This window comes from Tetrao urogallus, assembly GCF_951394365.1.
Source record: "Tetrao urogallus genome assembly, chromosome: 9".
Classification (NCBI taxonomy): Eukaryota; Metazoa; Chordata; class Aves; order Galliformes; family Phasianidae; genus Tetrao; species Tetrao urogallus.
This window is the reverse complement of record NC_136822.1, coordinates 20,082,356-20,099,029: the sequence shown is the minus strand read 5'-3', so window position 1 is coordinate 20,099,029 and position 16,674 is coordinate 20,082,356. Positions and strand designations below refer to the sequence as shown.

The following is a 16,674-nucleotide window of genomic DNA, read 5'->3' as shown; positions in this document are numbered from 1 at the left end:
GCACGCTCACATTTTTGATAGACAGACATGGCCTGTGAAGGACAGGCAAGAACTTGCTGCTGTGTGCAGCAAGTGTTAAAGCTGACTCCATTATCTCCTTCCTTAGAAACATCCTTGCATTCTACCTATGTTAAACTGTTCCCTGACTTAAGTAATCATCCCCTTCAAGCCCTTAAGCAATAACAACTGACTGCAGCAAGGTTGAACTGAAAACAAATAACATCACTATCAGTGGAGGTAGCTCAGCAAAAGCAGAGGTATTTCTGATATCAGCAAGTGCACAAAACAATCGTAGTTTGGAAAGGAAGGAGTCCTTTTTCGTATTACAGATATACTGCAACTACAATATTAAAAACTGGAGTGTTGCCTTAAGCATCCCAAAGTTTGTCACAAGATATAACTCATTTTAATAATTCTCTCAGATAAGGAAAGCAAAAATTAAGTATCAAGTCAGGTAAAGTTTTGTTTTTGGATGAATTATGCTGTGAGGATTCCACAGAGCAATGGCTCTTATCAAATCTCCTTGTTTTGAGTATCTCTGCATTTCCTATTGCAGCAAGGGCAGCTCTTGGAGTCCTTGATGTGGCAAGGAATGAAACAGCTCTTCCTTGTACAGCTGTCTGCCACTGCTGTCCAGTATTCCCCTCATATCTGAAAGCCCTGCGGGATCCATCTGGCCATATGTCAGTATGGCTCAGTGCAGCCGATTCACAGAATTCACAAAGCGCTGCATTGCCATGAAATAAAGTCAAGGATGTAGTCAAGGATTTTAAGGTACTGATGTCACTAGTGTCCATCATACATCAGGCAATACTGCCTCTGCCAGTGGATGTTTCACTTATTCTAGTACCTGAAGTGCTGTGACTGACTTTGGATCAAATAGCGGAGCTTGAAGGCCCAACTTTGGGCTCAACTTACACAGAAACATTGCTACTTCAGTCTCTGTTTTCTTCACTGACTGCTTTAATTTTCCTCCATGCATCTCATACTGTTAAAGGGGTGGTTATTAGCTATTATCCTTTCCTAATCCTTCTCCATAGACAGAAGAAACAGTTTGTATGATTGTACAATATTTTAAAGCAGTATCGAGCAACAGCAATCAAACAAAAGGGGTACAATCTTTACCTAAATATCTCACCTACCTCTTTCATGATCAATTCAGGAGATGCTACATCTAGATCTATTTATCACAATTCAGCACGTTATGCAACATAACTTACATAACACCATTCTCGGGACTCTGTTGTTCTAAGATGAGGTTTGCACCGATTTTGACTTCTTCCTTTTGCTCTTCATTTTGCAGGCTTTGGGCTGTGGATACACCGAGTCAGCATGCCCAGCATACCTTGAATTTCAAACACAGCTATCATTACATCTGCAGTGCCAATTATGCTGAATACCATCATATAAAACATCTTCATGAGTTACAGACACAGTAGCCTGACTGCCATTCAGCTAACATTTTCCAGGAACTACAACATTTCCCACCAGCAAATGAAAACCCCACCCATGCCTCTGACTAAGGTCCTTTCCCACCCACAGACAGTACTTATTTGCCTTATTTCTCGCTTAATTGCCTCCTTTTCCATACCACACTTGTCGCATAATCTGAGATTTTCACATTTTAGTTCCCTCAGAAGTATTGGGTGAAGCCCATATGGTCCTGGTGATTTGTTACTGCTTAATTTATTGACTTGTTTCAAAACATACGGATTGCTAAAGAGAACAGAGCTGTGCCAGAAAGGTCAGTTGAGCACAGCAAACCCTACAGAAGACTCATGACTTGCAAAATAACGTACCTAGAAACACTTCAGTACAGACGTGGGGGTATCCATTTTACTACAAATACAGCTTTTAAGCCACGATTCCAGATGGATTAAATGAGGTAAGTATAACAGAATATGACCAAAATCAGAACACTAAAGCTGCTATATATTCCATAAACTCTGTGGAATTCTCTGCCTCTATTAGATCATTCAGACTGCTTCTATGCATGTACTTAGCACACCTAAACACGTTGCTGTTGTTCTTATTGGCAAGCTTTTTATATTAGTACTAGTTCCCCCATATCAAAACATGAAATAATGCCTTATCACCATAGCCACGTAAGCATACTGTACGCTTTCATGCCATTTTACTCTCTCATCTTCTTTTGCCTACTCTCTTCATCTTCTAAGAGAAAAATATCTGAACCCATGCTGATTTTAATTGGGTTTTATTTGATGCTGTATTTACCTTGGTTTATGAGCAATATAACTTCCTCATTTGAGGAAAATCTACACATCTTCTGAAGTTCAAATTTGTACCGAAAGAGCCACACTGCACGCATCTTGTGGGAGCTTTTAGTTCTCAGTTATCATATACAGAAAATAGTAGCAATCAATTATTTTTAAGGCTAAATTCCTACCTGAAGCATTTAGATGGCACTAGCAACATCCCCACCAAGAGCTGCCAGCAAAGAGGAACACTGATGAACAAAACAAAGGCTGGAGCCTGAAAACCTACTGAGGATCAGAGGCCAAGACACTGACTGTCCTACAGAGAAAAACAAAAACCAGAGCCTTTCCTTGGGTTCAGTATGAATGGAAAGACCTGGAGACTTCAGTTGCGGAGCCCTGAAAGCAGATATTTCTTAAACATTCTCTTCCTGTACCACACAGGCAAAATATCAAACTTTCTATTAAAGGCCAACTCCACAGTGCTAGCAAACATCTTTTCCTTGACTCTTCTCTCTCCTGCCTCCACGTGTTCATTACCAGCTATAATGGAGAGTGGGAAAAAAAACAAAAACAAGAATAAGGACAAGATGCAGAGTTTGAGGAACAAGTACTAGATGCCCTCTATAATATAAGATACAGAAAACTGAGAAGGAATTGAGAATGTTTCCACACAGATGTTTACTTGCTTCACTTTGCAACATGTTGCATCTTGATTAACACCCCTGGAATGAAAGGAAACAGGAGCAGCTGAAGAACATCAAAAGAAAGCACTAAAGAATGTAGGATGAAATAGGGCTAGACCTTCAACAGTGTACAAAGGATAGACATTCACATTTTGGAACCAGCATTTTTTTTTTTTCTTACAGAAACTTTGATAAAAGTTGAGCTGTTTACTGATAATTACTGGAAAAGTCATTTGTAATATAAAAATACTTTCACACAAAACAAAGCCAGCTACAACATTCCTCCATTATCTTCTATATAAATTGAGCCTAAGAATGGAACAGCTGCCACATTCGGCTGACAACTCAGTTGACATTTTGACATATCATTCAAATTCAGATTATTTCTCTTTTATCTAAAGCAAATAGATTTTGCTTTAAATAGCCCACTTCACGCAGTGATACTCACAGGCACAAATCCTTGGTTGTCATTCACGCAAAAGTGTTTGACTTGTAAATTCTGAGTGATTTACAAAAGCACAGATTTTCACATTATAAGACAACAGAATGTGAATTAAAATAAAGCATCAGCATGGAGGTAGGTAATCAAGAGGAGATGTTTTGCTGTTTGTAACTTTTTCTTTAAATTAAGATAGCAATAGCACACATCAGGATAGGAGCAGTTCCCTTCCTGCTTCTCTTCATGCACTTGTTGAGCCCATGCACACAGGCATGGAGCATTCCCCATCTGAGCACAGCAGTGAGCAAATGAACAGCAAGCATACAATTCACAGTGCTCTGCCAAGAGACCTAAAGTGCTCTAGGGATAGCCTGCAAATACTTGTAAATAGAACTTCTGTCAATGGCGATTCACCTACATGCTCATGAGTGTGAAAACTATTTTATATTTAAGTACTGAGCACTTCAAAGTAGACTGCAAAATCTAAATTAATTGCCACAGTAATTCATAAGATTTGTGTAGTGTAAAACCACACATTTAACTGAAGTCACTGTCTACAGTTCAGGCATTCTTTTTGGTAAGAATGATAGACTAACTGGATGACCAATATGTCTTGAAGAAAAACATACAAAGACATCTTGAAATACTCTAAAGCTCAAATTACAAAACTGAAATATGCTTGCAGCATAACTGACTAGAGAGACTACTATCACTTTGAAGTAAGTTTTAGTCCAAAGTTCGTTAGCTGTATTATCATAACCATTTCTTTCAAATAAAAGGAATGGGAAGGCACAGCTGGTAAATCCAGATGTTAAACACACTGTCTTCTTCTTAATTTCTTACAGTCACAAAGGATTAAAATCTGACTGCTGAGGCACACAAATACAGTAGCATATGCTTCACTGGCTTCCTAGTTCAAAGAGTTGGGAACAGCATGGAAGAAGTCAGCCTCTCTCTGTTCAAGGGAAATGAGCATAACAGGAACAAGCAGAAAGGTAACTCAAACAGAAACAAAAGGTTGCACTCATGAAAGAGCAGCATAGGACTTAATCTGCAGAAAATATGCTTTCTGATTTTATTATTAGAGCTCCTGGCAAAGAGCTCCTGTAATGAAACATAGATACACGGTAAACTTTGTAAAGGAAACTAAAGTGAAAAAATACACCCTCACCTTAAAGAGGAGAAACATAGCAGGAAGTCAAACCAATGGTCTGCTCAGCCCAATCACTCTAGTCTTTACAAGCTAGGCTCACTCAAGTACTCCTTCCTGTAAAAGAAACTGATGCAGTGTTCAGTGCATAATTAAGGGACAGACAGAAAATAACTGCACACCACTTTAGAGTTAAATAGCAGCAAGGAAGACACCAATAAGTGTGTGTTTAATTGACAGAAACCACCTCATGCATCAGAACGTTTCTTCTGTTACATTAAAGCAGGTCAATTGCCACCTCTAAACATCCATAGGTTTCCAGCACAAGCACTCAAAGACTCCCCTTAAACATTCAAGCAAAACAAACTTAGTAAAACTACCTGCGTATGTTAATGTGGTGATGAAAATCACGATCCTCATTACAAGACACCTAATATCAGGTTTCATTATTTACTGATCAGTTAATCATCATTGTTGCTGTGATGAATAATGACTGAAATGGACACAATCCCTTCATTAAAAACAGAAATGTTAATAACAATCAAATACACATACAGTAGATTCATAGAGCCACATTTTATACAAACTCCCCACTTAAACCATTACAGCAGTGGAACAGATGGAAAAACATAAACCAAGTTATAAAGTTTCTATACAAAAGCTTCAGTGAAAAATTTCCATTAATTTTAGTTGTGTCAGGTGATAACAGCAATTATCATTCAAAAGCTTACAGTTAGTCCCACTTGCAAAGTCTCCCAACACAAGCAGAGAGAAATCTTGCATTTTTGACACCAAGTCCTAACTTTTTGCAATTAGGTAGTTTCGCTTCTTTGGTGACCAAAACCAGAGAAAAGATTAAGATACCTTCAAAATATCATAAAAACCACAGTGGAGAAAAGCATTGCACCAAACAAAAAAGCTTTCACTACATTTCAGACATACATCAAAAACAAATGAAAAAACCACCACCACGCTGTGAAGAAAGCTGAAGGGAGCTGCTGTGCCTGAGAATGCAGGGCATCTCCCAACAAGTCTTTTCAGTTTTCTTTTACCCTGTTAGTTTTTCCACAGTAAGAAAAATAATCCAAGTGGAGTGATTTTTAAACATTTTTATTTACAAATTTACAAAGTAATCTTTAATAAATAACATCAACAGAACTCAATAATTACTCTTCATCTGCTTCTTTGTTTTCATACAAAGTGCAAAGATAGAGAATCATTACATTCCTCACATGCTTACTGTAATGCAAGAACCTGCCGTTTATCCTCCAGAATTTCTTCCTCATCATCTATTTGGTCTTCATCACAGCCCCTTGAAACAAACACAACACAGAGGTTTTCAGCAGCTCAAGTTCCTCCAGCAACTGTGTAAAGCCTCAGGGACATGCGTTCATGCACAGGAATAAAGGCACTAAATAGCTTTTACTGTATGTTTTGCATACACCAAAACCTACTCTATTCAGTTTCAACCCCTCAGCTTTTATCACATTTTATTTAGGAGATGTAAATGAATAAAGAAGAGGTAAACAACCTTATCACTGGTATGCCTTAGTGAAGAAATCCCACAATCCAGAATGGTAGAGCTAGAAAAGTGAGCCTTGTTAGCACCAACTGTACCAACTGCAAACATAGTTTAGATTTCTAGTGCACTGTAATTTCAGTAGTATCAACACAAAAGTCTAAGTCAGCTACCTTCACACAATATATAGTGCCTCACCATTATTTGCTACAAGATCATAATAAGAAAACAATGGCAGAGCAGAACTTTGGGGAATGTCCCCTTTTCTAATATCCTCCTCAGTCTCCAAAGCAACGTGAATGATACATCACAAATCAGTCAGTCAAACGTAATTGTCTCACTTGCTCACAACTCCTTTTAAAGCAATCTTTCAAGCAGAGAGCTCAGATGACTTGTAACATTCATTTTGAATATCAGTGCTGCATATTAACAAAGCATTTTTATTTTTATTTTTTAAATCTCAACTTTCCTAATTGGAGATCTCAAAAATACATTGCTTTACTCTTAATCTGAGATGCAATTACCAACTTAAAAAACAAACAAGATACAAAATAGGTCATGCTGACATTAGTAATAAGTATACAAAGTAAAATCAGAAAGTTAAGACTGTTTTATAGTTCTGGGAAGATGTTTGGCATATTAAAATTTTTACAGTACCATAAAAACATACTTGAGGAATTTAGCTTACCCAAGCATATCAGCTGTGCTGTAGTCTTTTAGATCCAGGGTTTTATGGAAATCTGTAACACTTCCATATATCTTCCTTGAACGTCTGCTGGAGGAGGTGACATCTTCAGAAGTTAGGCTGTAAAGTTTTTCTTGAGGATCTGAAATATCTGCAGTCATTTCAGTGACTAATATAACCAAGAAAATAAAACCTACATTATTTACACTATCAATTTTAAAGAGTTTCACAGTATCAACGAAAGCATTAAGTGCTTAACTAATTGTAGCTGGTAAAGGATGCCATTACAAGCCCTCAAGTGAATTATGACTTTTTATTATATGGCTCCTCTATCATTAGAAATAATGGAGAGTTCAGTTCTGAGCTGCTTACACCAACACAATAAGAAACACTGTAGGTAAGCTCCGGTACGAGACCTCGGTGTACAGCAGCAAAGGCAGACTGATAATGGCAGAATGCACTTAAAACAGTAATGAATATACAACAAGTACTAATCCAAAGGGATAATCAGCCAGTGCCACAGCCTAGAGTTGTTAGATAACACAGATGCAAGATTAGTTTTCCAGCTAGTCACACATTTTTGCTACAGGCTTCCACACATGTGAAAAATATTCCAAGGAAGTGGAATGAAAAGGGGAAATAAAGACTGGGACAGTCTTAAAAAGACAAAGCAAAGCTGCTCTAGTCAAACCCAAAGTGAGACAATATCAGATCCATAGTGCCTCATTACTGGCAGTTCTCATCAGGATAGGTTCATAGAATTTTCTGTCCATCTTTTCCCTTTCCTGCTAGCCCTGTATCACAAATCTAGCTTCTAACAACAGTTAAGGTGCCCATTTTGAAGGTAAGGATACATATTGAAGGAAAGGATACTTATTTGAAAGCAAATCTTTATCTGATACCATACACATATTCTGCAGATCCCTGCAGTGAAATCGCAGAGTATAAATAAAATAATTAAGACAGTTGCATGAAACAGCTGCTTCTACTAAACTAGGGGTAGATTAAAGCATGATCAAATAGAAATAAATCACAATTCAACTAGTCTTGCATAGTTAATTGGTTTCATATTATTAGATCTAACTGATACTAGAGCAAAAAATAAGGAAATAGCTACATGCTTTCATTACCTTACCTCTAAGGGGAAAAAGCAATATTACCACTTACCTCTATAAGTTTGTAACTCTTTTTCCAGACAGAGTAAGGCTTCTTGGTCAGCAGCATATTCCCAACAATGCTCATCTTGTTTAATTACATCAACATCCTTGTGCTTTGATATCTCAGTATTAGCTCTAAATGCACGCAGAGGTGAACTCTCTGGTCTTGGATGAGTGTATTTTGAACAATCTCTGGTCAGTTTATGTTGCAGCACATCTGATGATCGAGGTCTGATAGAACCATTCCCTGAAATCACACAAGATCACAACTTGTAGCAAACTCAAGATTTCATAAAGATAATGAAGATTTCATAAAGATAAAAATAAGGAATGACGTAACCTGTAGTTTAAATTACGAGTTGATCTAAATGGATTAAAATCAATCATTAATTTAAACAGTTACTACTCATACAGACAAATCTCAAACTCTGTGCTTCCTAGCTGGAACAAGTCAAACTGACTCAAAGACTGCATATGTTCCACTCATCTAAAGCAACCCAAGGCTGTCAGGAACATTTGTAAAAGAAAAAAAGCTGTGTAAGTGTCAGGTATTGATTGTCCTCCTATAAGCAGCTGAAACCATCCCTGTCATTTAAATACCTGTCAAAACTCCAAAACTTTTGTAATATTGATGTTTTGGTGGTTGTTTCTTCTTGTTTTACTCTGTATTTGGAACAAAAAACCAAAATCATTTCCCAGTTCAACATCTTTCAACACAGACAGGGCGCCTACAACAAATAGATCCATAAAACACATTCTCTGCTTTAAAGAAACAAGGTTACAAATGTGCTTAAAAATAAATACTAGGCAAAATAACCTATTAAAGCAGGATCCCGAGATTATTATTCTTACCTGAGCATGGTCTGCATGTTACCAGAGGAGAAATTCTATGAGTCTTGAGACCACTTGAAGATCTGCCCATTTGACTTTCTAAGACAGCCTGAACTACAGACTCATCAGCTTGCTTGCTTAAGCTCATGTCAGTAACCCATCTCCCATCTCCTGAAATAAAGAATTATTTAAAGGAAAATCATTATTGATTTTGTATTAAAGCACATTTACTGTATCTGCTGCATTTAACACAAGGTGATATGAAGAAATCTATTAAGTTTTCTGCACTTACTATAAAAAAAGCATAAGCTGCACCTCATTTGTCAGCTCTCGATCCTCCTCCCCCATTTGAAGACTCACATAAACAGTTCCTTGTATTAAGTACAAACAGAACACACTTTAGGTCCTGAATGCTGGAGCAAGCCTTTGGTACTTGCAAGGTTAAGAAAAAAAGGGTCCTTACAGACCAACACATTTCTTAAAATTAATCAAGTGCCCTACTCTGCATATGCTTAAGACACAGAATAAGATCCTTGGAACCACTGATGTGTGTAAGAATTCATCATGACTACGCTGAATGCAACAGGCACTGGAACACTTATACCAGAGACCATCTTTCACACAGCAAATATTATAATTTATACTTTTCTTCAGTTAATCAATATAAAAGCATTTTTCCTAATGAAAAGAATCATAGAATGGTTTGAATTGGGAGGGATCTTTAAAGAGCATTTAGTTCCAAGCCTCTTGCAATGGGCAAGGATAAAAAGACACGCGCCACATGTTTAATACTGTACACTGAAACAGATTTGTAAGATCACATTCTGCTTAACAATGGATTTCTTTCCAGTCTACAACTCACATTAGAGCAGCTATTGTTCAAATAAAAGCTCACAGAAGTGAGATAACTACCACACAAGTTGTGCTCATGGCACACACATAGCTCAACAAATGGTTAATTTAAAAAAAATTACTATTATCAATAGCTGACTATCACAAGAATGATAGAACTGCATATGAAACTTATGTATATAACAGAAAAAAGAAAGCTATGAAAATCTACCTTGCAAGATTTCTTCAGAGGAAACAAGATTTCCATCAGAAGGTGAAAGACTTTGAGCATCAGCCACAAAAGTCGAGTGACAAGATGACTTCATCATGGCTGCAGCATGGCTTTGCTCCTTTGGCAAAAGGTCTGGCATTGTATTTTGCTGATCTGCAATTGCTGAAGCACTTGGAAATAGAGGAAAGATTACAGGAGTAAAATACACCAAAACAGATCGCATCCTACCAACTACACTTTGGGATGTCAGAAAAATTGCGCATTTCACTTGATATCAGTTCTAATTATTAAGGATAAGTTCTGTCAGTTACTTGTTAACATGAACCAAATTAGAAATTACTCCTTTCCTCTCACAAATAATCTCTTCTCACACCTTCCAAACTCTTCAAACGGTTCAATATTGCTCTGGTTATTCATTCCTGTAGCCTCAGCTTCACACACCAAGAAGTCACACGATTCTTCCAACTCCACGTCGTAAGACTAATAAAAAAAAAAAATACATATTCAGCAATAGACTATAAGTCTAAGTACCACAAACCAAAGTGACAAAATGCCTGCAGACTTCATTTCTGTGTCATTCCTATACATTAAGGATCCACAGACACCACAGGAGAAAATTACTGTGAAGTGAAAGCTGCAGTTTCCATGTTTTTATGAAGATGATCAGAAGATGCAATGTGTGCATATATTTTCATTACAAATTACTACGCCGTTGCTAGTTTAAGATTTCAACAGGTCAATACTTAAACCATACAAGATAGCTGTGAAGGCTTACAAAGTTCTTCAGCACATACTTACATCGTCAAGAAGTTCAATTTTCAGAGATGACTCCGCACTTTCCATACCACTCTTGGGTTCTTCCTCTCTAAAAACAGATGTCCAGTATCTCCTCACCTCCTCAACTACAAAATATAATTAATATAACACATTTTATTTTTTCATGTCTGTGACACATTTCTAAAAACACAAACTATTACGTTACTTTCTAAGTTAGTTGCTTGCTTTTTTCAGGCAGAAACTGTCTAAGAATGTATATTTCAAAAACCATAGCTAAAAAGTATCTACCTCCCAAATATGTAATATTTAATTTCAATGACAAATCTACTACACCTGTTAAATCATCTGTATGACCAGCATTTCCTTCTTCCTCTCCTCCAGTCACAGCTTTGTGTAATGCAGTCGGTTTATGCTCAGGCCTTAAATCTGTAAGGCGACTAGAAGGCATTTCATCAGCAGAAGTCCTAATAAAAAAAGAAAAAAAGAAAAACAAACCACCATCACCAACAAAAAAAGAAATTATAATCAGGCTTTTAAAAAGTTAGCTTTTTTTTTTTATGTCATCCAAAAAAAATCCATACTGTTTACTACTGCTAAAAAGCAGCCACTTCTGTTCAATGAATGATGGGATAACCTCATGCTGCAGGAACTCAGCAAGTGTTTGTTATATTTACAGCACTATCTTAAAGGGCACACTTTTTCCTGTATAAAATTCCTGAAATAAAAATCAGGCTTCCAAATATCATCATTGGCCTTCAAATTCTGCAACCAATTGACAGCAAAGACTCTCTTCAAATACTCTGCAGTAATTCTGATATATGAAGTCATCCAGTCTGGCTACAATGGCTACATTGCACAATTACATACCCAGTAAACAGACATCCTAATCAATCCCCCAGCATCACAAAGTTCCAATGGAATTTTGTTAATGCCATGAAGCATTTCTGACTACTTTTGCTAGTACCAGCCACTTCCACAATACCTTTTGTATTTCTTAAGCAAGAGTTTCTCCATGTAGCTTAGGCCACTCTCCTTGAACTGAATTTGGACATGTTCTTTCATAACAGAAAGATTGGTCTGTACCTCATGATTTTCCACAGATTCTATCAGAATGATTAAAGAAAACAACACAAATGCAGATATTTACATTTACAAGTTCAATATTTAGGTACGTTATTTTTGAATGAACATCAAGCCAGTAGTCTATGCCCAGCTAAGCCTTTGCTCAATTCTATCATTTAGGATATCAGGATAATCCTGTTCTACAAAAAGATAAAGGGAGATTTGAGTCATTTAAAGCATAATTTACAACTTGTTTTCACTTACTGGACTCAGCCAGAAGGAATTCATGCTGTCAGAATTTGCAGAAAACACTGGTTTTATACAGGTTTAGATAGGATTGTGCATCTAACTGTTACCTGACTTCTTATTACTAAAAGTAAATTAAAAAATAATCTCAGTGGGGTGCATGAGATCTTAAAACCAGTCATTGCACAGTATTTTCAGCAGTGGTGGTAGCCATAAAACTTAATAGGTTGTTGCTAATTTACAGTAGAACATAGAGGAAAGAACAAACATTCATTGTTCTGGCAGAAAACCCATCCTTGCTACTTAAGATAGCTGCTAACTTATCCAAATGGCTACTAATGTTTTTAAAATTGCAGTTCAAACAACAACAAAGAAATCATACCTGGTAGAACCTCACCAGTATGCTGTTCTGGTCTGTGGTCACGATTACCGTTCCTCCATTGAATCAAAGCTTCCTGAAAAATCTTCGCAGATTCTTCCTCATTAAACATACCATTTAGTAAGATCCCTGTATCCTGATTGTCAAGACCTGTCCAGTCTGATTCTGAAGAGAGCTCCTAAATCAGTTCCACAGCATCATTAATACAGCACTTCTGATAACAATCCTCTCTCTGGTTACATACATAATACCAACATTTTTATTCTCAGCTAAGAAAATGCAGAACCCAGTTTTCTGCGCTGCTCTGGTAATCAAACCCACTCAATTGTTAAGTGATCTTGCCCACAACTAAACTCAAGTGCTCTGTCAAGAGCAAAATAAGGGGGAAAAAATAGCATATGCAAAAAAAAAGTAAATACTTTAGTAGGCACAAAGCATTAGTCAGAGAGCCTACATCCTGCATATATAGGTCAGATATACATAATTGCAGGTCACTAGACTGTTAAAGTTGACAATTTGATCCCTCGGCACACAGTGAAACCTCAGATCACTCAGCTGAAGGTGTCACAAAGGTTTAAAAGGATTTTGGCTTTGAACTGCACAGTACCTCAGCAGTGACTGCTGACGCTGGTGAGGATGTCAACTTGTTTGAAGTGACCCCACGCTTGCCGTCCACCTTCTCCTCATGATTAATGTTTGTTTCATTCACCAATGAAGTAAATCTGAAGGGATCAACAACTTGCAGTTTTCCAGGACGTGTACTGGCTTCTGTCTGTTTAGGGAATAACATGAAACCCTTTTATTTGTTATAAATAAACTTCCCACCAAACGGCACAATAGAAGAATCAAGAGAACCAGACATAGAAAGCAGAGAGACGGTGGCAAGCACACGCTAACGTCAACAATCAACAGAGTGAGAAGAGTTCACACAAGCGTGCCGAACAACAATCCAATAACCCGCAGTCACAGAGGCTCGCAGAGCAGCCGCGGATCGCGGCCGGACCCGCTGCCCCGCCTGAAGCCGTTGTGGAGCCGCAGCGCCCCCTGGCGGTGATCTCGGGGACAGCCGGGGTCCCCAGGCGGTCACCGCACTGAACAGGCGGGGAATGAATGAATTCTAGCTGAGAGCTAAGAGAAACAAAACGCAGGTGGTTCTGATGCCAGGTAATGTTCAGAGGAGTTTTGGAGGGTAGGCTTCCTGCTTGCCTTTGCTAAAAGACACACACACAAGCTCATCGTTCATAATGATGATTTCCAGTGTAACTTTGCCAGCAAGCCCGAGTTCAGAAAGCAGACAGAATTATCAACGCATCCTGCTTATCTAAGTATTTAAGTACGAAGTATTTAGAAGTACAACATATGCACAGACTATTGAATACGCGCTATTTGCCTGCAACCATTCAGCTTGCTTCCATCGCAGCAATCTCAAGTCTTCCTCAGCCACATGCACATGCTGGGCCAACCAATGAAGACACAGAATGGGGAAGCCCGCCGTTAAAGACCTGATAAGAGAGCTATTTATCTCTGCCATTCCTGGAGATCAACACGTAAAGCCTTCCTTTACTTAAGGTGTACTGAGCTGTTATCACTGAAAGCAGTCATTGAATTGAAGAGGATGTCATGGTGTAGAACACTACCAACATATTCACACAAACAGGTGGAAAAACCCTATTACTATAAGAATTCCATTCCAGTTAAGTCAGATCATTTAAAGTCGGTTCAAAATAGTCTTAGATACGTATTTTTTTTCTCCTGTTTGTAAGTTACTGTGCATCTAATAGTTTTAACTTGGCATCTCATGTGGACCATCCCAGTGAAGCAAGCAGCCCCTAAATGACTTACTATTCCCAGCAGCTGAATAAAGTGTAAAATATGTATAAAAATCTCGTATTTGCTAGAAAAACTAAGGCTGAAAGTTCAGCTCAGTTCCTAGACATTACCATTTCCCAGTGGCAAAAGCATCATTAAAATACATTCCTCCTTCCTCTCCAAGAAGGGAGGCAGAGGGAACACACTTCCATTGACTGCAATACAACAGCACTGCACAGAAAAGCTAGCATAAGACAAAAACTAACATTCAGACTTGAATGCGTGTTTTAAGAGTGCACATCTGTATTTCCACATATGGAGTTCACTGAAGAGACCTATGCCAGACTCCTTCCTGTAGGCCACACACTTTTCCTATATACTATGCCACATAATCATGCCTAGATACTGTTACAAAGCTTTTATATGCACGTATTCTACTGATACCTTTTATACCACATACTTACCAGCCCTGCATTCTTAGTATGTGACCGAGGAGAAACCATCTCCTTTGCTTCAGGTTTTTTGTGAGCTCCATTATTTGACATTTCATGCTTCAATGGTTCTTTCTTTGGCACTGGAGGAAAATAACAAAACCAAATAACCTGCTACCACAATCTCTGATTTATTCTTTACTGCTTAATCGCAGCAACCTTCAAGAACCCGATACTCTGCCAGAAGTTAGTGGGTTCTTAATTAAGTTAATAAAGAAACCATTACCTTGAAGTGGTTCTTTCAGTAGCTGCAACTTCATTTTTCCTGAAGAAACCTACAGGAAAGAGTGTTGACATATATATTTACATACTAATGTAGTAGAGTACAAATATTGGAAAGAACTTTCTCAGCTCAAGTTACTCAAGACACAGTGCCACGGACTTATTACAGCAGGCTTATGATGACTTCCAGCTATACCAAATTGGACTCTCACAACAGCAAATTAGCACTGCTTTTACCAATCCAGTATCTATTGCAATTAAAAAAACAACAGATGGCTAGGCAGAGCTTGATGTTCCTCTAGTTCAAAAGGAAACACAAATTTTACTCAGAATTACTCAGCTTTTTATTCCTGCTGTATTTAAAATTCCCATATTTCGTAGCACAAATCACCTAAATCTCTCATTTTAAATAGCATTATTTGCAAATATGTTGATAGCTTATTACCTTATTGATTTTTTCTTTGTTTTGTGATAAAAATCGGGCTTGGACAGTCATTGCTCCTGCTTGTCCAGACTTCCAATGATAAGCACTTGATTTCCTATGAATGAAGGCAAGAAAGAGCTTATTAAACATGTGCTAACTCTAACAGAACAGATTACTGTTTATTTTAGGGGATAAAAATAAAATAAATCAAGAAGGAAGATGGAAAAGGAAAGGGAAAACTCTCCCTACGGACCAGCTGAGAACAGCAGCAACAGGTTCCCCAGAAGAAAAGGTCAAGAGCATGCTGAATATTTCACCACGTTTTTTCTTACTGCCATATACTTTTCATCATTTCTGTTCACATTGCTATTAGTACAGACTGTAGTATGCTAACTGACTGCAGGGTCTACACCCAGAAACGTCACCTACTTTCTCTCCTCTTTTTCTCTGCTCATGTTGGACTGCAGTTGTCGTAATTTCTTCTCCACCTCTTTGTTTTCCATTTCCAACTGTATTTTCTCCAGTTGCAACTCTCTGACAGTTCTAGAGAAATCACAGTAGTAAAATATACAATAGGAACTACATGAAATACATTAAGACATCTGAAAGACACTAAAGCAGCAAGGAAAAGAAAAGGCAGGTTACCCTCTGTCTCTAGTAAGACTGAACACTGCTGTGCAAATTTAACTGCAGGTCAAGAACCTTCTCACAACCAAGACTGCCCTACCATAGCAGGCTTTACTGAAAGAAGCAGCATTCTGAAGATCCAGAGATTCCAGTCTCTCCAGTAAACTGCAGGTTTTTACTCTCATAAGACCTGAAAAGCCTCAGATCAGAAGACAACATGAAGATATTTACGGTTTGTTAATGCTGTTTCTTTGTTTTTGTAGTGATAAAGCTTCTCCAATATAAGCTCATCTTGCTAATCTAAAACTAATCCAACTCTGTCTGTGTTTCATTTGCACACACACAAGCTGTTCCACCTAACAGTTCTTGACAACTTAATAAAAATGCTGATACAACATTTCTACCACAGTCAGATAAAATGAACTTACTTTGATTTTAATCTCACAGAGGTTCCACTTTTTGAACCTGGGAGTATCACAAAATTATTTTTGTTCATGGTTCCCAGTATTGTCTGTTCCTAAAAAAATAAAAAAATTTAGAAAAATAAAAAATAAAAAGAGAGAGAGAGAATTTGCATCATCTACAGTGAGAAACCTTATGAGATGTTCATTTGATTGAAATTAAAAATAGTAAAAAAACTGTTAGAAAGCCAAGAAATACCAGTGCATGGAAAGAGAAATGCAGAGTGGAAGTGGTTTGTATGGTGTCACTAAAAACCTAAAACAACTCTAGATTATATTTAGTTGAAAGAAAAGCTTGTTACATTCATGATACCAGGGAAAAAACTTACTTTTCAATGTCATGTGGGCAATTCCCTGAAGTCAAAGAAAGTAGCTTAATACACAGTGAAATACATTTTTCTGGAAGGACACCCAAGCACTGAGGAGAAAA

The 16,674-nt window shown here is 37.7% G+C and overlaps 1 protein-coding gene across 1 annotated transcript; it reads right to left on the bottom strand.

The window, feature by feature from the left end:
- Positions 1-5,727: 5,727 nt before the first annotated feature.
- ZBBX (zinc finger B-box domain containing) lies at positions 5,728-16,279 on the bottom strand (the record flags this gene model as incomplete). The annotated part of the gene is made up of 16 exons (XM_079539763.1): positions 5,728-5,803; positions 6,699-6,837; positions 7,863-8,099; positions 8,705-8,854; positions 9,747-9,916; positions 10,087-10,226; positions 10,545-10,648; positions 10,857-10,987; positions 11,506-11,626; positions 12,229-12,388; positions 12,818-12,982; positions 14,484-14,593; positions 14,737-14,785; positions 15,178-15,271; positions 15,586-15,699; positions 16,212-16,279. 16 exons carry the CDS (start codon positions 16,277-16,279, stop codon positions 5,728-5,730), a joined length of 2,028 nt encoding a protein of 675 aa, XP_079395889.1.
- Positions 16,280-16,674: the final 395 nt, after the last annotated feature.